Source organism: Atractosteus spatula, chromosome 20, assembly GCF_055471065.1.
Source record: "Atractosteus spatula isolate fAtrSpa1 chromosome 20, fAtrSpa1.hap1, whole genome shotgun sequence".
In the NCBI taxonomy this organism is placed as follows: domain Eukaryota; kingdom Metazoa; phylum Chordata; class Actinopteri; order Semionotiformes; family Lepisosteidae; genus Atractosteus; species Atractosteus spatula.
The window spans coordinates 8,604,798-8,628,607 of NC_142725.1; the positions used below are offsets into that span (position 1 = coordinate 8,604,798).

At 49.3% G+C, this 23,810-nt stretch overlaps 1 protein-coding gene across 2 annotated transcripts in view; it reads right to left on the reverse strand.

Annotated features, from left to right (window-relative positions):
- LOC148817486 (calmodulin-binding transcription activator 1-like) overlaps positions 1-23,810 on the reverse strand; it is a 421,546-nt gene that overhangs the window by 59,517 nt on the left and 338,219 nt on the right. For both annotated transcript variants that reach the window (XM_088937940.1, XM_088937938.1), the window contains exons 7-11: positions 15,750-15,903; positions 8,340-8,480; positions 1,695-4,087; positions 501-627; positions 99-233 (exon numbers count right to left, since the gene is read on the reverse strand). In XM_088937940.1, coding sequence (XP_088794066.1) covers positions 99-233; positions 501-627; positions 1,695-4,087; positions 8,340-8,480; positions 15,750-15,903 — 2,950 coding nt within the window. The remainder of the gene's footprint in view (positions 1-98; positions 234-500; positions 628-1,694; positions 4,088-8,339; positions 8,481-15,749; positions 15,904-23,810) is intronic.

The following is a 23,810-nucleotide window of genomic DNA, read 5'->3' on the forward strand; positions in this document are numbered from 1 at the left end:
CCAACACCCGCACTCTCGTGGAGTAACAGGTGAGGCACCGCGGAGTATCTCCCCGACAGACTCAGACACCACGAGAGAACCTCAGGAAGTGCTCCTACCGTCCAGAGAGAGCCAGTCGTGCTGAGAGGAGGGCAGGGAGGGCAGCGCGCGGGCCTTGTACTCAAACACCACAGAGTTGGAGATGATCTGGTTATTGACAGCCACCTGCAGAGTCACCAGGCCAGTGTCATGAGCTGGAGAGAGAGAGAGAGAGAGAGAGAAAGAGGGGTGAGGGTGACGAAGAAGGACAGAGGGAAGGGAGTGGCTAGAGCCTCAGGGAAATGATCAGGAGTCGTGTACAGAGAGAAGTGGGCGTGATGAAAGGCAGTGCTGTGCAAATCTTAAGGCGTGGAGTGCATGGCGGGGGAGTTTGCGCGTGTGTTGGAGGCAGTGTGAGGACGTTCGGCAGGTTCGGTGAGGGCAGACAAAGGCCTGTCCTGCAGAATGTGGGCAGCCCTTACCAGGGCAGTAGCAGCGCAGTACACCTGGCTGGATTAGAGAGGCAGGCACCGAGATCTGGTCAAACAGGCAGCTGTAGCTACTGCTGGCCTCCTGCCAGGGACCGGTGATCAGCACCTTCACTCCACCCTGCAACACAAACACAGTTCCCTGACACAGCTCCTCAAGGAGGTGAGCATTACAGCAGCTGCTCTGAGCAGGCCAGCGGACCATGAGAACTAAAGAGCAAGAGGGATTGTATGTTTATGTGTCATATGTAAATATCCAAGGAAATGTTTCTAAATGCTGTGTTCATTGTATCTGCCTTGGCCACACTGTAGTTCAAGTCATGCCAATAAAGCCTTTTGAATTTGAGAAAAGGTTACAGGTTACAGAGAAGGTTGATCTGTCCATCTTCTTAGTAAAGAGCCCTGCAGTATTAAATTGAGCAACCTCAAACGCAGGAGTCAAGTTTTCACATGCACCCATGGTAAAAATACCACCCTTATTCATGTGCCTATGTCTGCTTCCATTGCAAAAAGGAGGATGAAACAGAGTATAAAGTACATCTCTGCTGCCATCTGGTGTTTTGCAATTTTAATGACATCCTTGCTTGTTTTTGCCTTGTGAGCAACGCTACGAATTCAATATCCCACCGCCCTCTTGTGGAATAAACGGCTCTGGCGATCAGTGGACACTGCAGACGCGCACAGGAGAACATGACTGCGCCAGAAAAAGAAATACGCAAATCTAGCTCAAGCCAGAGAGGGACCCAAACATAATGACAATTACAGAAACTTACTTTGCTAAAATGTCAATTTAAATTAGCAGGGATGTTGTGTCTGATCTTGTTATTCTGTCACTGTGAAATGATACTCAAGGATTCCAAAAGAAGCTGCAGTTTATTTATAACCTCGCCGGTTCTTTGTTACGCCTGGCATGGACTGGAACACAAATGTTGATCAAATCATGAAATTGTCTTGAAAAACAATTCTGACACCCCGAAGAAGGCTCCACAGCCGAAACGTTGCGTTTCTTTCCTTCTCTCTTCAGCGTGGAATAAACCTGTACCTGTTCCTTTGCTGCCTGCTTGAAAAAATGTCACATTACAGGAGAACCGAGCTCCAGCGGACTGGACCCACGGCCCGTTCAGCACCCCGGCGTGTGATCGCGTGTGATCGCGTGTGATCGCGTGTGATCGCGTGTGCGTGTCTCACCTCGGGGTAGGACCACTCGGGGGAGTAGTCGGTGACCATGAAGAGCCTGCCAGTGGCCTGCAGCATTCCCAGAGCCCCCTGCGCCACGGCCGCCGACACCACCTCCGCCACGTGCATGTAGGCCAGCGAGCCGGCCTCGCCCGCCGCGCCCGCCGCCGCGCCCGCTCCCCCTGCCCCGCCCAGAGCCTGGGGGCTGCAGCACGGGGGCAGGCAGAGCTCCGCGGGGCCGTAGCCCGCCCCCCTGGCCGCCGCCTCCTCCGTGCCCGGCGGGGGCGGCCCCGCGGGGGGCGGCGGGCCCTCGGAGCCCGGCGGCGCCACCAGCTGGTGAGCGTACAGCGCCGCGGCCCCGGGCCCCACGGCCGCCCCGCCGCCTTCCACGGAAATGAAGTCGTTGATGAGGTCGGAGAACTGGTTCCCGAAGGAGATGTCGAAGTGGTCGAGGCTGATCTCCATGCCCCCGCCGCCGGCGCCGCCCCCGCCGGCGCCCCCCAGGGGCGGGTGCGCGCCCACGGCCTGGTACAGCCCCTGCAGGAGGGGCTGCAGCTGCGGCGGGGGGCCCCCGCCGGCGCCGCCGCTGGGGTTGCCGCTGCGCAGCAGCCCCCCCCCGCCCGCGCCGCCGCCGGCCCCTCCTCCCGCGGCTCCTCCTGCGCCCGCGCCCCCGCTCTCGGGCGCCTGCTGCAGGTAGTGCTCCGCGCCGGCCCCCTCCGGCCCACCGGCTCCGCAGGCTTGAAGGTGATCCCCGGCCTTGAGCAGCCCCTCCGCCCCGCTCTCCGGGCCGCCCGTCTGCCCGGCGCCCACCCCGCCTCCAGCGCCGCCCTGCGGCTCCAGGGCCACCACCTCCTCGTGCTCCGGCCCCAGGGGGGGGAACCCGCCCTGGTACTGCAGCAGCTGCAGGGAGGCCGGCTGGCCGGCGCCGGGGCCCTCGGCCGGGGAGCCCCCGTTGCAGCTGGAGGCCGTGTGCTGGCTCTGGTGGCTGTGGTGGTGGTGGAGGTGCCCGTTGTTGCTGCCGCTGCCCGGCGACTCCGTCTTGACCACCTGCAGGCCCAGGAAGGCGGCGCCGGAGTCGTGGGAGTTCTGGTCCAGCAGGTGGGTCTTCTGTGCGGCGCCCGGCTGACTGCCGGACTGCGGGGGGGGCGGAGGGGGCTCCTGCAGGAAGAAGCTGGGCGAGCGGCTCTGATGGGCCAGGTGGGGGCTGGACATGGCCTGCCCGTACCCCCCGGACACCGAGGACGAGGAGTAGTCCTGCTTGGCGTCAATGGCGCTGAAGTCCATCTGCTCCAGGGTGGTGCTGGGGCTGAGCCCGCCCCCGGAGGGCAGCAGTGAGCTGGCAGGCGTGAGGGTGAGGGAGCCCTGTGCCGATCCAGGGCCCGCGGAGCCCGGGCCGCCCCCTCCGCCGCTCACGACCGACCCCACCTGGTAGCTCGCTTCCTTGGCCAGCTGCTGCTCGAAGGAGGTGTCCTCCGTCTTGATCTCCGTCTTGACCAGCGAGGTGCCGAAGCCGTACCCGGAGTCGGAGACGGGAGGGGAGCGCCGCAGTCCGCCGTTGCTGCTGCTGCTGCTGGGACCCACCGAGGAGGAGGACGAGGTGCCAGAGGAGCCCGCCTCGCCCTTCAGCCCGCTGCCCCCGTAGGTCTGGCCCTGCTTGGGGTTGTTGAGGAAGCAGTCTGGATCAAAGTTCACGGTGGTCTCGGGCAGCTTGATGCCGCTGGAATCCAGGCTGCTGGAAAGGACCAGCTCCTCGGACACCCCGGGGGCCGACAGCATCGCCAGCCCCTCGGAGGCCCCCGTGCCCCCGCTGCCCCCCGCGCCCGACCCGGGGAAGGCAAACTTGTGGCTGTCGGAGGCAACAGCGAGGACCAGGCCCTGGGAGGCGGCGTCCGGCCCCATCAGGTGGGCGTTGGGGCCCCCCGTGGGAGACATGCTGTAGATCGGGTCTCCGGTCACCTCCGACATGAACACGGCTGCGCTCTGCGAGAGGCTGCTCATCACTGAGGCCACGTGGCTCATCCCCGTCACCACTGGGCTGTCGGCCATGTCCGGGTCGCTGTTCAGGCCGCTGCTGATGGACACGGGGGAGTTCTGCGTGGTGTCGGGCACCTCCACTTGGTTGGTGGACGAGACCTCGGTGCTGTTCTGGTGCAGCAGCACGGGCTTGGGCACTTTGCCGTTGCGCTTCTCCCGGGCGCCGCCCCCTCCGCCGCCGGCCCCGCCCCCCCCGCCGCCCTTGCCCCCGCCCCCTCCGTGGCTGTGCTCGTTCTTGCCCTCCGACACGTCGTTGTTCTGCACCTCGGAGTGGGCGCTGCTGTAGCCGGCGCCCGCCCGCGGCTCCACCTTGGGAGAGATGATGCGGTGCTTGGCGCTGTTGCACTTGTGGTGCACGCTGCTCCCGGCACCTAAGGGAGAGAGACAGAGGGGGGGCGAGGGAGAGTTAGCGTCACGGTTTAAACGGGCTCGCTTCATTCGCCGCCCAACTAGAAATCCCAAAGCTGTGAAGTCCAGGATCAAGCTTCTTGGCCGCACGACTGCGTTTCCCGCAGGGGACAAACGTTCACAACAGAGCTCTGCATAAAAAATGAACAACAAATCCGCAAATACTGGAACATGAGAAACATCGAAACACTGCATGCAGGAGGAGGCCAACTGGCCCATCTAGTTTGTTTGATTCCAACGGTTTGTTGATCCAAGAATCCCATCATATTGTGAATGGATGGAAAACAGGTGCATGTGATTTTCACAGCAGTAAAAACAAATTATACAGTGTTTACATGATGTTTGTCTCTCGGCCTCTCTGACTAAAACGGCTTGGAAGAGTTTCACACTCCTGAGGACTGGACAAGGAACCCGTTTGGCCCGGCTACTGTGTGCTGAACCCGTTTTGGGCCTACTTGGCAGAGGAGAAACTTTACAATTCATCAGATTATTGAGGATGCTTGTGCTGTTGAGAACTGACATTCATATTACAGTATATTATGAACGTACCACACGACTATACTCCAGCTCTTACTCAGAACTATATACTCCTATATACGACTATACTCCAGCTCTTAATCAGAGCTATATACTCCTATATACGACTATACTCCAGCTCTTAATCAGAGCTATATACTCCTATATACGACTATACTCCAGCTCTTACTCAGAACTATATACTCCTATATACGACTATACTCCAGCTCTTAATCAGAGCTATATACTCCTATATACTGTATGACTATACTCCAGCTCTTACTCAGAGCTATATACTATATACGACTATACTCCAGCTCTTACTCAGAGCTATATACTCCTATACACGACTATACTCCAGCTCTTACTTAGAGCTACTGTATATACTCCTATATACGACTATACTCCAGCTCTTACTCAGAACTATATACTCCTATATACGACTATACTCCAGCTCTTAATCAGAGCTATATACTCCTATATACTGTATGACTATACTCCAGCTCTTACTCAGAGCTATATACTATATACGACTATACTCCAGCTCTTACTCAGAGCTATATACTCCTATACACGACTATACTCCAGCTCTTACTTAGAGCTACTGTATATACTCCTATACTGTATACGACTATACTCCAGCTCTTACTCAGAACTATATACTCCTATATACGACTATACTCCAGCTCTTAATCAGAGCTATATACTCCTATATACTATATGAATATACTCCAGCTCTTACTCAGAGCTATATACTCCTATATACGACTATACTCCAGCTCTTACTCAGAGCTATATACTCCTATATACGACTATACTCCAGCTCTTACTTAGAGCTACTGTATATACTCCTATATACGACTATACTCCAGCTCTTACTCAGAGCTATATACTCCTATATACGACTATACTCCAGCTCTTACTTAGAGCTACTGGATATACTCCTATATATGACTATACTCCAGCTCTTACTCAGAGCTATATACTGTACTCCTATATACGGCTATACTCCAGCTCTTACTCAAAGGCCACTGCAGCACCACAATTGCCCAGATCCATTAGAAACTCTGCGACTGTCCACATGTTTAAACCTCACTTGCAGACCTACCTTTCCACTGTCATTTTTAATAAGTAATTTGGTTTCTTGCAGTCAGGTTGTTGGGTTGGCTTTTCTTTTGCTGTTTTTTGCCTCTGCTCTGTATTGGATATGAGCTATTGCCCAGTGCTTCGAGTTTGCTGAAAAGTGCCAATAAATAAAACTTTTGTTTTAAAAAAAACAAAAAAATAAAGGAGAAACTACACAACGCTGGCTGTGCAGATGCTGATGAACTAATTTTATTATCGCTTCCTCTCACAGCAGGGAGACCAGGTGTATCACTCCCAGGGGCACCTGTTGACATTTACCAGCTGTGTGGCTCTGTCTTATTTTGGGCTGCTTGTATCTCATTACAGGTCTCGCTGGCATATTACACAAGCGACAGGACGTTTGCATAAAACAATAACCTAATGATAATTAAAACACAGTTTCAACCGACCAGTCTCCACTGCAGAGGGCTGATTGCTTTTTGTTTTCAGAGAAACAAAGTGTCCTCTTGAAACAAACTGGACCAGAGGGGATTTGCACTGGAGCACTAATAAACAGGTGCTCCAGGTTCTAGTGATAGCACTGCACTGCCACAGCTCTCTGCGGGAGTCCTAGACCATCTCTGAGTGCTCACATTCCCTTGAATCAAAAACACATCATGCAAATGCTGCAATTAAGTGACAATCAGCCTTGTTTCGGTTTGAAATTGTTGCTCTATGGTACTGGTTTCTTATTGTACGCTAGCGAGTGTAAATCCGCTTCATGTCAGTTTAGGATGAGTGGGTGTTAAGCTAGTGCCATGTAATGAAATCGTGTGACAATCTCCTCTGTAGCTCACATCACAGCGGCCACTGCAGGTAGAATTCAGTGTGTGGCTAGCTATGGACACACATGGTTGACCCACAGAAGTTTACTACAAGTCAACCAGATTATGAGAGCTACTCTCGCCTTAATGTGTTGTAATGACGCTTGGTGCTTCATTATCAGAAGTATTTGCAAACTGGAGGCGCAATCCTGCCACCTTGTGGCCATAGTCTATACCACAGGTAAGTAAGATCCGGGCAGGGAACCCCTACATGCAGTTCCACAGAATTGGTTTCTATAATTCTACAGGGCTGATAAATTGGATTACATAATTGTATTACGTTAGTGTTCTGCAACAAACAAAAAAAACTCAGAACGATTATGGATAAATACTGTAAAACTTATCTCTGCCGGAAAATACTCTCATCACCCACACACTCAAAATCCAGGCTCTTCTTTCTATCTACACTAACATCCCCACTCTGCAACAGCGCCCCCTGGTGGGTAAGACGGTCTATACACCCAGACATCATCAGTTCTCTATCAGGAGTAAAACAGAGGAGCTGGCTTCTTTGACTGATGTCTTTCTATTGCAGCCCCCATAAACACCCTTTGCAACAGTCACCATCTGTAACAGGGTCTTGAATTTTGCACACAATGCCATTTCCATACATGAATCCACTTTCTAACCTCTTTATCCAGTTCAGGGTCGCGGAGGAGCCGGAGCCTATCCTGTCAGATGTCAGGCACAAGGCAGGGTACGCCCTGCAGGGCACGCCAGCCCATCACAGGGCAAGCACAGGCACAGACACGCACACACTCACACCAGGGCCACACCAGTTTTCCCAGAAGACAGTTAACCTACCGCCGTTTCTTTGGAGTGCGTGGGAGGAAACCAGAGCACCTGGAGGAAACCCACGCGAACATGAGGAGAACATGCAGACTCCACACAGACAGCACCCCAGGCGAGGAATTTAACCCAGGGCCCCAGCGCTGCGAGACAGAAGTGCTAACCACTGCGCCACCCTGCCACCCATGAGGCCGTTTACTGGGACACTACTTGGGGTAATAAGTAATCATGGCATGAATTCTGATCTGGGTCTCTCACAGAAAGCGGATCTGGCTGGCAGGTCAGCGTGGACTCTGAAGCTGCATTGGGACAACCAGCATTCCCTGTCCTGGTACGACTGGACCTGGTCCTGTCCTGACACAGCGCAGACGGAGCTTTGGACGGCTGGGATCCCTGGTGCCGCTGGGGGGATGGCGGACGTTTGGGGGTTGGAAAATTAGAAACAATTTGCTCACAAACAAAGCAGGCCAAGGAAAGCACTCCGATCACAGAGAAGCAGCACTGAGGATGAATATATCATACACTGTGAGCAGAGCTAAATTGTTGAGTGAGAAAGCAGCCCCACGTCCTCATTACAACAACATCAAGGAACGGACTACCTCTGAATCCGTTTCATAAGCTGCACGTGTATCCAACCGGCCCTCAGGCATGGCCAGACTCTGAGCTGAACTCTGAGGGCTACCACTCCCCACTTGCACACTTTTGAAAGCAGCTTCATGATACGAAAGAGCAGGCCCGGGAATCATGTGAGAACACGGACTACTGCTGAAAGTCAAGGCCAGGTGTCCTCAAGCAAGCTGGGTAAGTGAGGGTGGACGTTCTGAAAGTGGATGCCGAATCCGCATCAGGGTCTGAGCTCCCCCCTCCCCTGCTCGCTGCCCCTCTCGCCTGTTCTGCCCCTGGCTCGCTGCCCCTCTCGCCTGTTCTGCCCCTGGCTCGCTGCCCCTCCCCCAGCCCTTACCCAAGGTGCCCGTGCAGAGGCAGTTGTGAGTCCGGGGAGGCGGCTTGGTCTGGTGGCTGTCCAGTATCTGCTGCACCAGCTGCTCCACAGAGAAGCCGGTGCTGCTGTTCCCATTGCTGCAAGTCCACTTGATGCCATGAACTGCCGGGAGAGAGGAGACACAGTCGTCAGCCGCCGCCCAGCCCGCCAGCCATGCCACCCCCCCCCCCCCACACACACCTCCCCTGTAGACCCCTCACCTCCGGGGAGAAACAGAGGACCTGCCTTCACCAGCCACGCTAACCCTCAGCCTTGAAAGCCCAACTCTTGACTTCCCATAACCCCCTCCCAGTGGCCAACACTGAAATAGACTATCATCACTCATTGCACTATGGACTCTGGAGTGCAGATTCCCAACATTACTCCACAGTTCTTCACATTTTGTAAAAATCTTCCAGGAGAGGTGTTTTTCCTGGAGCCAAAATCAAAAGGGAAATCTTACAATGTTGGACAGACTAAGCTGGTTCTGCTGGAGCTGACCCTTAACCCTAATTTCAACCGCAGTGTGGCCAGTGGTCAGGGTTCCAGACTTCGCTGAGAAGCTGTGGGATCAGATGCCAGGTTTGTAGCTAATATTGCGCCCTTGTGCTAAGCACAAAATTGCTCCACTTAAATAACCAGCTGTACAAATGGGAGCTATTGTCAAAAGTCAAGTGTCAGCCTAATAATTTAGCAATATAAAACAAATTAGTCGTTGATTTTTATCGGATTTCTGAGACTGCCAGTCATTCCTGATTGGCAGCAGCACCCTTGCTGTGCCTGTCCTGCTCCTCACTCCTTAATACGGTCAGGCCTGCTTGCTGGCATTACAATCAGATAGTGCCAGAGGGCTAGTGTTACACCAGGATGATCTTCCTGAATGGCTCAGATGTGCCCCTGCTGGCCAGCTGTTGTAGTGCAGCCTGCTGTCTTGCAATGCAGAGACCGGCTCTCTGAAAGCGCCGCTCCCCTGTATTCCAGCCGGTGTGATGCAAAGACTGCTGAAGAAGAACAAAGTGCTGTGCAATGCAATAAAATAACCAAAAGACTGGATGTAGCACCAGTGCCTGAGTGCTAACCTCCCTCCCTCCACAGCCATTCTCTTGATTTGTAAAGAAACTCCACTTCTATCACTCCCCCATTGTAGGTTGTCAGTGTGCAGAAACTTTCAGATTGACCTCTGGGGAAAATAAATATACTCGGGTACAACACAAAAGCTGCTTCTATAAGACTTCTTATATTCTTTTCTTTTACTGTATTATTAGAATACTATTATAATTATAGAATTACAGTAATTATACTGTATAATAACAACAATTGCAATTGCATCTGGGGGACCCGGAGCCTGTCCCGGCGAGCTATGGGCCCAAGGCAGGGTACACCCTGGATGGGACACCAGTCAACAGACACAGGCATGCACAACACAGCCAACTTTCCCAGAAGCCAATTCATCTACCAGTGTGTGTCTTTGGACTGCAGGAAGAAACTGGAGCACACAGAGGAAACTAATGCAAACATGGGGAGAACATACAAACTCCACACAGACAGCACCCCGAAACTGAACCCAGGTCCCCAGCGCTGCGAGGCAGTGATGCTAATCAGTGCACCACTGTGCCACCAGCAACAAATACATAATAACTGTTGCTATATGAATCTATGCTTTTGATGCTGTAGGCATCTATTTGCCTACTGCTAAACTTCAGTTATGAATGAATGATACTACAGTACTGTTTACTGTGACACAACGCCCACCAGAAGGAACCCAACAAGTGTGTTTCTCTGCAACATCATGCCGAATCGTCCATTGCCAGTCAGAGCACAGTGCAGACGAGCCCTTCTAACGCGCCTGTCTTCGGCTGCTAACGTCAACTTACATGTATGAAGCAGAATTAGAAGTCTGTTTGGACAGCTCTGCCTTCTAGTGTTACGCAGCAGCCAGAGCTGATTAATATTCACGCACCCGTAATTCACGGAGATTGCTTGCTGTTCAAACACACCCTGGAAGCTGTTAAACACTCAGTGCCAGAACTGCTCCTTGCTCTTTAAAGAGTGATAGTTCTGTGGGAAGGGTTTCACATCCTGCTTTCACCCGGGTTGCTGTGCTGCTGCTGCTGCTACTGCTCATAAAACTCCTGCTTCAAAAAATTATCTATGAAAATACTTCCAAAGCTCTGGAGAGAACCAGATTTAGAATATCAAACACAATCAAGGCAGCTTTAATATCAGCGCCCCACGCTTCAGTACTCCTGCGAGCAGGGATCTGCGCGAGGGAGGGAGACAGACAGGAGAAGACAGCAGGGAGGCAAGGTGACGGGGGAGGGAGAGGTGAGGGAGGAGGAGAAAGCAGATGGAAAAAGGAATCTGTTTTTTTTTTCCCCTTAAAAATGAGCTGGAGGCGGAGGAGATTGTGTTGGTCCCATGTAGTGGCTCCGCTCCGTCTCAAGTGATGCTTTAGCGTGGACAAGCTCCGTTCGAAACACCCCCGTGGCAGGATTTTCCCCGAGAGGTAATGACAGTCCAGATTATCGCACATCTCTTCAGTCTGCATCTGGAGTGATGGCCGTTTTTGGAGTGCACAGTGTGCCCTTGACTTGCAGACACGCAATAAGAGATACATTTGGACAACCTCTCTTGTGACAAAATGAGGCCCAATGACACACAGTGCAAACGAGGGACTCCGAGTCCGTCATCCAGCTCTTGATGTCTCCTGACTGGATATACAGCTCCCCGCACTCTCCTTCAGACAGCGGGGGGATTTCACTGTCTGAAGGAGAGCGGAGGATGCATCCTTCAGAGTCAATTTCGCTCTGCGTGGTGATTGACAGTGTAAACCAGGCCTGCGTCCAGACGGAGACGGGTGTGAGGGCAGGCAGAGGTGGAGGAGGCACAGAAGAGGGGCAGAGAGACGGGTCATCTCCCATCAGAGCACTCCGACTGAGCAAGGCAGCGTGGGCTCAGCAGAGCGCGGCCCCTCTGCAGCTCGCCTTCCCGCACAGAGTCGTCTCATGCTGCGGCTGAGCCTCTCAGGTCAGATCATCGCGAAGAGCTGGGGGGGGGTTCCTCACATCGTACCACGCGCCTGCTCAGGACCCCTCTCTCCGACTCCACGAGCTCAGCACAGCCCGGCCCTCCTCTTCCCCTGCAGCTGCCCCTGCCTCGCCCCTGTCCCACCCCCTCGCCTGTCAACCCACTGTAAGGAAGAGCGCCTCGACCCCATGTCCACAACAGCTGCGGATAAGGTGCACAGGACGTCTGGAGCCGCATTCCATTACCAGAGTGCCGAGCAACATGTCTGCAGTAGGAAACCTTGTCACAGTCTTTCAAAGCAGATTGAGAGAAGAGCTCGAAGGTTCGGCTTGTAATCGGACTTGTCAACGGACTTCACTTAACGGCTTCTGAACAGGGACCTCAGTCAATACCTGCACGCAAGTGCCGCTGTACTCAAGAGGAGGCTGCAAATCCACTGAAGTGCCCTTGATTTGACACCTTCTAAATTAGATCAACGTAGTTACAGTGCATACCAACAAACTCGCCTGTGCATCTGTGTCAAAAGTTCAGCTGGGGCAATCAACTGTAGGTGCTGTGCAGTCCCAAAACCATGCCAGATGATGACTAATAAGGGGGTTAAAAAGATAAAGACACAGCAAACCACTCCTAAAAGAACACTCAAACTAATCAGGGATATGTAAGATTTTCTCTATGTGCAAGACTTTCTCTGTAGGGTTTCTCTGTGTAGGGTTTGCCATGTGTGCAAAAGACACAAGACACCTGGTGCTGCCAGAGAAAAATCTGACAGACGGGCTGAACAAGCAGACTGTTGTCTCACATATATGGAAGTCTGTAGGAAGGATCAGAGGTGAACTCTAAATATACTGATCCTAAAATATGCCATGTTGGGTACATAGAGGCGATGTTCTAAAGTACGAAAGGATGTCTGTGAACAACGGTAAGCCGATCAGAGAAGGAGAGGATTGCTCTGCTCATTCTGATCACCGCGGGGCCTCTCCGTGAAGAAACAAACTTCTTCCAAATCTGCACTGGACTACGCTGGGACTCCTTGCTTCTCTACAGATACTGACTGCACTGCATTTCCATCTACTGCAGGATCTGTAACCTTGAGGATCTTGCACACAATCTGTAATAGTATGCATGCTGCATGTCAATATTAACAGTCATATTGTTTTGTAATGACTCATGCTTGTACGATAGGATGTGATGTGTAAAGTTTTGTAATCTATTCAGATGTATATAAAAATTTGCTCCTAGGGGACGATGAAGTTTATGTCATCATTATATTATTTAATGTCTGCATAACCGTCTTTGGAAGTTGCCACAAACAGAGACAATGGGTTTACTTAGTCCAATAACAAGGTCTGTGGGGTTCAAAACCAGGTCTGTCGTCAGAATAACAGTGATGTGGAGAACAAAAAAGAAGAAAACAAAGCTCTTTATGGTGTCTGCCCACTCTCCACTCATTGATTTGCTGGTATCGGGGAACATCTTGGGCATCGCTGCACCACCAAACACCCCCACAAGGGGGACCTCAAGTGTGTATGAGCTGCTGGTGGCAGTGTTGTCACAGGGTTGTGACCCAGCCCCCCCCGCTGCCATACTGTAACCTGCTTCCTGACCCTCCTCACTGGCCAGGGGGAGAGAGACAGGGGGGCTCTGTCACGCGACAGTCACTCACAGGGCCTGTGGCGGAGGGGTGTGTGCGACACCTCCTCAGGGAGAGAGTACAGGCTTGAGTGAGGAAGGGTGCCAGGGTGGACTGCAGAATCCTAAGCCAAACACGGAAGAAAACTGGGACCAGTTTATGCTGGAAGCAGAGACCTGGTGATCAGACACTACTGTTATTCCCCAGCTACAGACATGCATCGATCATTACAATTCAAGAATAAAAACAGTACCCTGCCACTAAACCCGAGGGGTTATTTTATACTTCTAATAAGACAGATTGTAATTTTGTCATGGTATCTGGTACTGAAAGAGTCTTTTACTGTCACTGAAGAGGAAGGACGCAGGATGAGGAAAGATAAGTGTTTTGGGGGCATGACTGGGAGGCAATGGGATTCCCCGACCAAGCTTTTCAACAGAGCGCAAGACTGTGCGATCTGGAGACACCCGTGGAATATTAAACGCAGATCATATTAAAAGAATCAGCTTTAATCAGGAAATAACATGTGTGATCAATCACAAAACACTTTAGCACAATTTGGTCTTTTGCACTGTGCAGGGCCTGAACACATACAGTATGGTCATACAGAAGGCTGACATTTTTAGCAATGGTGGGATAAAGAGGGAAAGCTGGATATCTCTACTGAATCAGAGGATGCTCAATTTAATATATAGGGACCCTCTTAGTATATAGCTCCATATAAATCAGTGACAATGCTTATATAAATATAAAAATAAACCAGTTGATAAATGTCTGAACTTCTGTTTTAATTCAGATGTTGCAAGTTAATCGTTTATTATGAGTTAGCATACTATCTTCTTCTGTCATCTACAGATTTGTGGCATTAGTCTGCATTTTGTCTGCTCTAGAGAATAAACACAGTGCCAATGTAGCAAAACAAACATATTCCTCTGCACCTCTGGCAGATAAGTCTTAGTTACAGTGTCTAGACTGTCCTTTGTATATCAGCTGAGCACATCTCCCACAGAGACTGATCGTATCATTCCACAACCGAAAAATATGGAATAGTGCTCTTCATGTGCTCTGTTTTGCATTTCTCATACATAATACAGACATGCAGGTTGATGTGTGCAAGTGTTCTGTATTAAATATAGGTTGCACAGGACAATATGTATAGCTTGGGTGGCTGATGTATAAGTTTAATATGAATAATATATGGATGATGTAGAGTACAGTATCCTTGTTCCCCCTCTCGGTGTGATTGAAGGCCAGAGCTGGGCTTGTGCTGGTGCAGTTCTGCCAGTAGGAGGGGGTGTTGCTCTGCGGTATCTCCCAGCAGGAGCTAGGTCAGTCAATGTGAGTGCAAGGACTGCGCTCGTCGAATTACACAACACCTGGAATTTACAGCTGCTGCCCCTGCACCGGCCACTGCCGCCTCCGGAGCCTCTCCGTGGCCTGACCATCTTTTTGTTTTTAACGCCTGGCGAGTTTGCACTGAGACGGGAACGCTGCGTAACGAGTCTCTCTCACTTCGCACCTCTTGTTCTGTTCAATTTCAATCCAGATGATAATCCCGCCCCCCCCCATGTATGATTACCACGGTAACATCACCCTAATCCAGGGATCTGATTTGCATACAAGGAACATCTGATTGGCTGAGTTATGCTCTCGGTTTTCTAGGATTGAAACTAATCTTCCACATCACTCCCACCGCGCTGCAAACTTCCCTGCAGCTCCCTGCAAGCGCAGGACACTCAGATCGAATTTCACAAGATGATTTCCCATAATCTGCTTTATAAATAAGCACCGGGTTCTGCCACCAGCACCACCCATCCATCAATCATTCCAGTTCAACCAAAATCTTTCCGCCTTTCATAGAAACCACAACAGATGAAACTAACCCCCACTGTAGCAGAGGCGATCACTGCAATCTGCTTAAGAATAAACCAGTTGATTTAAGTGTTAAGTAAAAGTAGGATAAAGAAATGCCAACAACATACAAGTTCCAATTCACAAATTGAATTATTCTGATGTCTCAAGAAAAAAAAAGTATGACCACATAAATGAACCCACAAGCAAACAGATGGACAAAACATGAAAGCAGTGCAGATCACCTTCAGGATCATAGAAGACAAATCAAAGTACAAAAACAACGACAGCTCCTTTTCCAGTCTCGCCAGGTGAATCAGTGTATTTCATTTCTGGACATGTGGTGGGAATGAGCCGAAAGTAGCTGTTCTACCATTTTCTGTGTTACATCACCATGCCATCGTGCTGACGTTGTGCCATCCTTCTCCAAGGAAAGGCAATGCTCATCCTTCCTTTTTTTCTAGCTACTTCATTCAACTGAGGGTCGTGGGGGAGCCTGAGCCAATCCCAGCAAGCAATGAGCCTATCCCAACAGGCAGGGAACGCCAGCCCATCACAGGGCACACACACACCGACGTCAATGTCCACACACACCAGGGCCCATTAACCTACCAGCTTGTGTGTGGACTGTGAGAGGACGCTGGAGCGCCCGGAGGAAACCCACGCAAACCCAGCAAGAACATGCAAACTCCACCCAGACAGCGCCCCAGGTCTGGATGTGAACCCAGAACCCCAGCGCGGTGAGGCAGCGATGCTGACCACTGAGCCGCTGCGCTGTCCGGAAAGGCCATCTGAGTAATCAAGTCATATTTTCACACTGCGGCACTTGTTGCTGAAAGTGGAACGAGAGCAGCCCCGAGCTGGACAGACAGGTGGGTACTCACACATTGGCTTGAGCTGGCCGATCAGCTCCTCCTTGGTCCACTTGGCCCATTCCTTCTTGTCGGTGTTGATGGAGCACAGGATGGGCCCACACGGCTTCCCACAGTCCTCTATAGCAGGCACATTCAGGTAGTGCACCAGGACGATGTCAGGGTTCTGCAGCACAGAGACAGAAAGTGTGTGTGTGAGAGAGAGCGGAGCACGTTTGGGTGGGATTCCAGCAGGAACGCAAGGCCCTGACAAGAGAGGTCGAGAGACAGAGAGTGAGGCAGTGCAGAGCGAACCCAGACAGAGCACCGCTGATGTCGGGGTTCTGAAGAAACACAGTGAGACGCGGCGACTGTGTGAAAGACGGAGGAGTACAGCACTTTTAGATCCTGTACCAGTACAACATCAGATTGCTACACATTAAAGGGAAAGGGGGGGGGGGGAAGATTTGTCACTCAGAAAAGAGGGGAGACGCTTCACTCTACAGGTCTCCGCTGTAGGTATCTGTCTTTAATTGGGCGTGATTGCCCTGTGTGTGCACGTACGCCCACACACACACAACTGTGTATACACTTTGTGGAGATGGTGTCCTCAATTAGCTTCAATACATTTCTCAACTAAAATACAGCTATTTACAGCCAGTTAGAATTACCTCAATAAATTACCTAAATTGACAACTTATGAATAATAGGTGCTGTTTAAAAGCACGTCAAGCTAAAGTGAATAACATCAATTCAGTTCACTGAGCGTGAATAGCTTTGATTACTAACTGGTATAAACAGCCATATGAGGAAAATAATCCCACACTGCTTTTATAGGCCTATTCATAGGCACTGAGACAGACATGCACACAAACTGACACGAACGCATACACACACAGCCTGCGTCTCCCAATACCATATACACCACACACATACAATGTCTCCCAATACTGTACACACAACACACACAAAATGCCTCCCAATACCATGCACACAGCACACACATTGCCACCCAATACCATACTCACAACACACACTGTGTTCTCTAGATTTCACACACACAAAGGATCACAAACAAAGATCTTGTGAGGGTGTGTATCTTTGTAGGGATTCCTCTAACTCCCATTTAACTACAGTATACCATAGGAAAGTAGGAAAGCGTTTGATATCACTTTCAAATTAGGCCTTTTTCAGGGGTTTAGACCTAGTGCCTCTGTATTTTTCTAACATTTTTGTCTTGATACTAACAACAGAAACTGATATACATGCACATACTGTACACTGGTGAACTGTTCCTAGCCCAGGTACACTCACACTCACCCATGCACAAGATTGCTCTGACACTTAAACCACACCCCAGCTGCATAAACCCTCTTCCTGCATGATAAGCAGAACCAGCAGCGAGGTCAAACGCAGCCCACACTCTCATTCCCAGACACGCCAACACAGAGAAGTGTCTCCCTCCTGCTCGAGAGCTCTTCAGCACAACCTCCCCACCACGCACCACGCACAAGCACAGCACACTGGCTTTCCGGCACCAAACTCCCCCAAAACACACTCTCTCGGCGGCAGCAGCAGTGGCTCCTTGATCAAGAAAAATGCAGCAGTAACATCTGTTTGACTCTTGTTTGCAGCTTCATCAACGCTAAGTGGTCAATAAATCAGCCTGGTGCGGCTTGGCGCTGGCTCCTGGCTTGCACCATCAATCTCGCTGGGCGCGACCATAAAAAATGAATCAGGCCTCCAGGAGAAAGCACACAGGATCTCCGTGAAAGGTGAGGGGAGGGGGCCTTTCTTGGGCAGGTACACTGGTATCGTGAGCCCCTGCAAAGCTCTGAGTTCAGAGGTCCCACTTCTTCCTGCAACAGGACGCCGATCCGACAGGTACTGTGCTACCTGACCTCCCCCTGACTGCTTACTTCCCCCTTTGGCTTATTCCTTGTTCCTTATTCCATTCGATTAAAGTGCTTGGGAATTACAGCACCAGAACCAAACAAACCGTTTCTGTCATACTAGTCACTGTGTTGCTGCTTGAACCTGTTACAGAAGTAACGTCAACCCCCCTGGAACCAAGACATTGTAAAGGTCTACTGCAGCAGGACCCATGCCTTTGGTGGAGGTTGTGGCTGTATAGAGAGCCCAAGAGTGACCATGATCATCTTCCGACATGGGCAGAGCAGAGTTGCAGAGTCTGCCATCGTTCAGGGGGTGCTGCTGTGTCTGAGCCCATAAGTGTCCACGATTCAGTCGCAGCAGGGACACAGTAGGGATACAGGACCCCAAAATACCATTCAGCCATGTCTGAGAGGATCACAGAGATCCAGTTTCACAGGAGTGTCTGGGCCACTTATTCCAGGCAGTTGGAGCTCCTACAACTACATCGCGCCCACTCTCGAGATCACTCAGACCCAGACATGAATCTGCATGTGCAGAAAAAAATGCCTCATCAAACTGGACAGCTGCTTCTGGGGAGCATTCAACAAAAGCATAGCTTGATGGCTTTGAATAAGAGCCATCAGCACAGTCCTGTCTGGCATTTCATTGTGACCTCACCCTCAACAGTGTCCCAGATGTAGCCACTGTCCCTCTCTGACTTTGTAGGAGTAAAAATGAAAGGAGCCAGATTCTGACAAGTTAAAACCAGGAGCAAAATCTGCCCCATTTTTCTTTTCCTAGAGGGAACTTAATCACTGTAATGTTGTTGCACTAAATCCAAACAACCCTGGTAGATGCAAGATTTCCGAAATGAATATTTTAAAAGTGTTAGCATGGTACCTATTTTTGGAAATTCTGCAGGCTTTTATTTTACTTTGGAGAAAACTTTGTGGTTCATTATTAAAATTAAATTCCATAATGTTAACTATTATAATAATTATTATTACAATACCACAATTGTGACTTGTTCCTGACAGCAGTGGCTCCCAAGAAAAACTAATAATGATGATGTTTATTTTGGGGACACTATAACTATCATCATCTTCGTCGTCATCAAATACAAACCTGTTCTGCAGTCATCCAATATTTCCAATTCAACACTAATACTAAAGGTACAGTGCAGAGAAACATTTCTAAACCCCCAGTATAATTCCAATTTCCTACTGTCATACCCTTGGTTAATCAAGACCAGTCTTTTGTCAAATCATCCAAAGGGTTTATATAAAAGCGACCACTTTTATGTTTTTTAAGACGCAACAGTGTATGAATTAGAAAAAAGGGAATATCTAAGAATCAGTGTTTATGAAATAAGGTTATTTAAAGTTGAGTAGAATTAGATGGTTAAATAGTTAGGTAACAAGTAAAGGAGGACATTCCTCTCCTATATAATGGGCAGAAACTTGGTCACCTTTGGCACATTTCCCTGGTACATGGTACAGAGTATCTATTAGAAAAAGGTCATTTATTATGTGTAAATTCGAAATGTACTTATTATATCCTTCTCCATCACTGTTCCAATGCCTCTCCTGTCCCTGAAACACACAGTCATGAAGGGGTGCTGGAAAGTACAGAAAGTACAGACACCTAACATATCTGGGACTCTCCAGTCCCAGTCCAGGTCCCAGTCCCAGTCATGCAGTGACACTCTGCTCTTCCAGTTCCCAGTAGCACCTAATCATCTGACACCCTAAACCCAGGCCCCTCCTGGTTAATTCTCAAGCATGAACCTGTTATTGTGGCACATTTGCTTTTGCAAATAAGCCCAACATCATTGTACACTGCCTTTACAAGATCTTAAATGGCAAGTCTTAAACAGTTCAGGTGGGGAGCTGCGTCAGCATAAGCAGGCTGCAAAGGAACAAGTAATAGGTTTATTCCATGCTGAAAAGAGAAGAAAGAAAACACAACGTTTCGGCTCTGCACCCGAAAAAGGCTCCACAGCCGAAACGTTGTGTTTTCTTTCTTGTATTTCAGCATGGAATAAACCTATTACCTGTTCCTTTGCATGTCTTAAATAGTAACACTTCACGTGAATGATGATAAAAAAGCTGCCATAACTCTTTCATAGACACTACTCAACACCATAAAAAACATGCATAATCCTTTACAACCACTTGTGCAAATCACATTACAGGCATGCAATTATTCGGTTCATAACGAGATATAGTTTCAGCCCAAATCTAAGAGCGGACCTCCAGGTAGAGAGAAGTCATGTGTAAATGATGGAAGACGCCATTAAGGACTTGAGAGCTGACAAGGACTTTCTGCAGATGCAGCTCTGTAACAGTGGACCTGGTAATTTCATGTGAAATTTTATTTTTGGTTTTTATGCATGTTGTTTTTATCAGGTTGTGGAGTGACTGGGAGGTAAGATGGCGTTGTTTAGCCTCGATCAAGTACTGTGTTACAGTAAAAAGTAACCTTGAAGATCTTGGCTTTCCTAGAGCTGGTCTAATTGCAAAATCTCCACTATGTTTAAAACACATATGTTCTGGGACTACATCTGACTGCAGGAGTCACCTGTTGTTGCACACCACAGGGTACAAAAACAGTCCCAAATCGTTTTCCAGCCCTTTTACGGATCAAGAAAAGCAGCAGTGTGTAGCTCCTAGGACAGTATCCAGGTGTGTTATAGGGTGGCTTTCCTGAAGGGACAGTCATTTCAGGCTGTGCTCCTGTGCACAGTAATAAAATGCCCCCAGATGGCATCACCAGCTGTGCTAATCGCTGGGCGCTGCCCTCATCCCCCCCTGCCCTCAATCCCCTGCTCAGTGTCAGGAGCTGGAGAATAAACCCCACAGTCCCACCGATCCGCGAGAACATAAGCCATCAAAATATATCATACTTAATATTTATACATTATCAAGAGCAACTGCAGCGAATCTAAACAGATTTTTATTTCAGGTACTATGTGTAAGCACATTAAAATCAGTAACCTTTAATACAAGTGGAAAACAATGAAAAAGGTTAACATTTTTCTTCTAAAAGCCAATATTTATTAAATATGTACTAGCTCTATGAAATTTACACTTGTTTTGTCCTAAGAAAACAACACTGAATCTCAAAAGCAATTACCTAAAACTTTCAAAACGGTCACTTAAGACACCTCAGCTACAGGCACTGCACAGTAAGTATTTCTTTTTGATTTGGCTCTACCTCTATATGCAACTTAATGTCCCTTTTTGAAAGAAAAAAGAAAAGAGATGCTTCATCATTGACCCAGATTGCTTCACTGTAAATTCTGGCATTTTCATATTTCCGAGAAAATGAAGGATTGTTGGTTCATCTTTCCAAAATCCAAGACGTTCGGTAAAAGGTCTGGTGATCACCACCTGACTGGCCTAACCTCATCAGTGTTTAGACTGCGAGGACGTTTCTAATGGTTTTGAGCCCTGCACAAGAGTCCCCCAGACCGAAAGGCCAGTGTTGGTAAAACAGGGGGTAGGCACAGTGGCACAGTGGCACATTGGTGCAGTTGTTAGCACTGCTGCCTCACTGCGCTGGGGCCCTGGGTTCGATTCAGACCTGGGGTGCCATCTGTACGGAGCTTGGGTTTTCTCCTTGTGTTCGTGTGGGTTTCCTAGTTAGAGTGCGTGCATGTTTGTGTCTGTGTCTGTCTGCCCTGCGACTGACTGGCATCCTGTCCAGCGTGTAACCTGCCTTGTGCCCCTTGCTTGCCAGATAGGCTCCAGCTCACCCATGACTCTGGATTAAGTAAGACCGGTTAGAAAATGGATGGATGGATGGAAGGAAGGAAAGTAAAACAGGGACTCAAATTTCACTTATGTGAAGGGAAAGTGGAGTTTAATGGAAAGACAGCATGAGCAGATATGCAAGGGCGCTTCTGATGAGCAGAAGGATTCCATTCCGAAGTGGCCCTCAGTTTCCCTCAGTCTTTTCCAAATGAATTGATCACTCTTGCTTCATTTGGCAAAGGTATGTGATGGTGTATATTGTATTGTGTTTTGGTGTCGGTGCTGTTTTCTAAATTTTGCTAACAGATCCATCAATTTGTGCTTGACCTGTTAAGAAACCCCGAAGAAGACGATTAGAGCAAAAGGAAGTGAAAAGCCCAGATGTTTGCACACATCTCCTCACACTGGTTGTTCGCCAGTAGAGAGGTCGCTTCGCAGTCCCATGACCATAGACCTGGTGCCCCTTATGTCCATCCATCCATTTGCTGACCATCCATCCAGTACAGGGTCACAGTGGAGCCTGGGCTGCCCCTCATTTCGATCGATGTGAAAGTGGTAGGTCAGAAAGACAGGGCCTGGATTCTACTTCTAAATCCTGCTTCTTCCTTCTTTGGTGCGCTGGCACTATTTCTGGAAGGCTGCTCAGTGCGTCCGCACTGTAGCTTGGCAACAAGTTGTGCACCCACACACACAGCCTCCGTTCCCACACGCGTGAACTTTGCATCTGTCGCTTCTCACTCGGCGGAGCATTCTAAAAGTAATCGCACAAATTACCCTTCGTACCGCGGTTTTAAACGGAGTAAATGAATGCGAGGTACAGGGGGTCCATGCACACTGCCTGTTATTGCTGGTGTCTCTCTTACTTTTAAGAAGAGCAAAACTTTCTAACGCACAAGACACACCCGCACAACAAAGCCTTTAAACATTGTTCTGGATGTTCTCAGTGCTGGCCTATAAACGTATGCAGCACGATATCTTGAGATCTTGAGATCTTGACGAGAATAACCGGATACCTTTGGAGATATGTATCAGAACCGCCAAGCGGGGCCCTGTTAATTCTGAGCCTGACTCCAGCGAGTAACAGTGGAGTTTCAGGTGCTGCTGCACAAAGACAGAAGGTGGAACTCCTCTCCTCTCCCATTCGGAAACATTTGGAACGTGTTATAACCTAACACAGACGGGAAAACTGCCGACTATCACACTGGCACCCTCTTGTAATCTTCTGGATATTCACCTTCTAATTTATGGAGCACTGGACCTAAGGATGTTTAGTAGCGTAAATGCTCTGTGCCATCACTAGACTTGATGACAATATAGAGTTAGGATTTTTTATGCAATATTATCTTTTGGTGTTAAATTAAAATGTCTCACTGGGCCTGACCACCAAATCAAACCTGACAGCAAAGTCACACGAGACCATCCTCCTGCTTGGTAAAACTCACCACATGTGCTCTTAACTCGGCTAAGACGGTGATTTAAATGACATCCGTAATTTGCATATTCATTTACTGGAGATCCAGAAAGCAGAGAAACATCACAGGTGAGCAACAGCTACAGTTCAGACTTGAAATCCGATGCCTGTTGAGGGTTCGTCTCGCTATCTTGACAGAAACCGGGCCGGGTCAGGAGCGAGTCAGCAAGTCAGCACAAGATCATCTACACTGGTCTTCCCCTCCCTGGGTCAAGTCCTCCCAGGCCAGGCCTGTGTGGAGCTCTAGAAGATACACACTCAGTTCCTTGCACACACTTGGTCAGTTTACACCATGCTCTTCCCGGGGCGAACACGGAGACAGAAGTGGGAGTAGTGTAATTAATAGGCCAGTGTGCCGATATCGAACTGCACTGCTCTGTGCAGCAGGGAGTTTGATCTTTTCCTGTGTTTTAGTGCCATGATCTTGGAGTTTTTCTTCCCCATGAAAGAAAGCTCTTTTTGCAAAACTTAACCTTTTGACATAACTTCAACTTCCACGTTCCCATGAATGGGTGACCTTTGGGATGACGCAACTGCCAACATGAACAGGGCAAAGGAAGAAACCAGGTTCTTTGAGTTGTCCCCCTCGTTGTGAACATTTCCAACCCTGTTTGCACGCTTTCGGCTGAAAGCAGAAATGTGAATATGCTTACCTTTTCAGCATAGCTTGAACCCGGGCCTATGAATGGCTCAATGTGTAAAGTCGGGCTCTCAAGCCTCCCCAATGGACTCTGCAATAGCTTTAGAATCCATGTGCTTCAAACTCTAGTGCTCAGTGTGTATTCTCTTCTCATGTCCTAGATGGCTTTCCTTTGAGCTGTAGTCATCAACATGTTCCACAAAACTAAGCATACAGTAAAATTAATTTATGTCCTGCTGCACAAAGAGCATATTTTGGCTGTGCCTTCTTCAGGTGTGTGGCACATTAGGGAGAGCAGGAAAGTCCACAGTACATTATTAAAATATTTTATTTTAATACAATCTTTTTTTTTA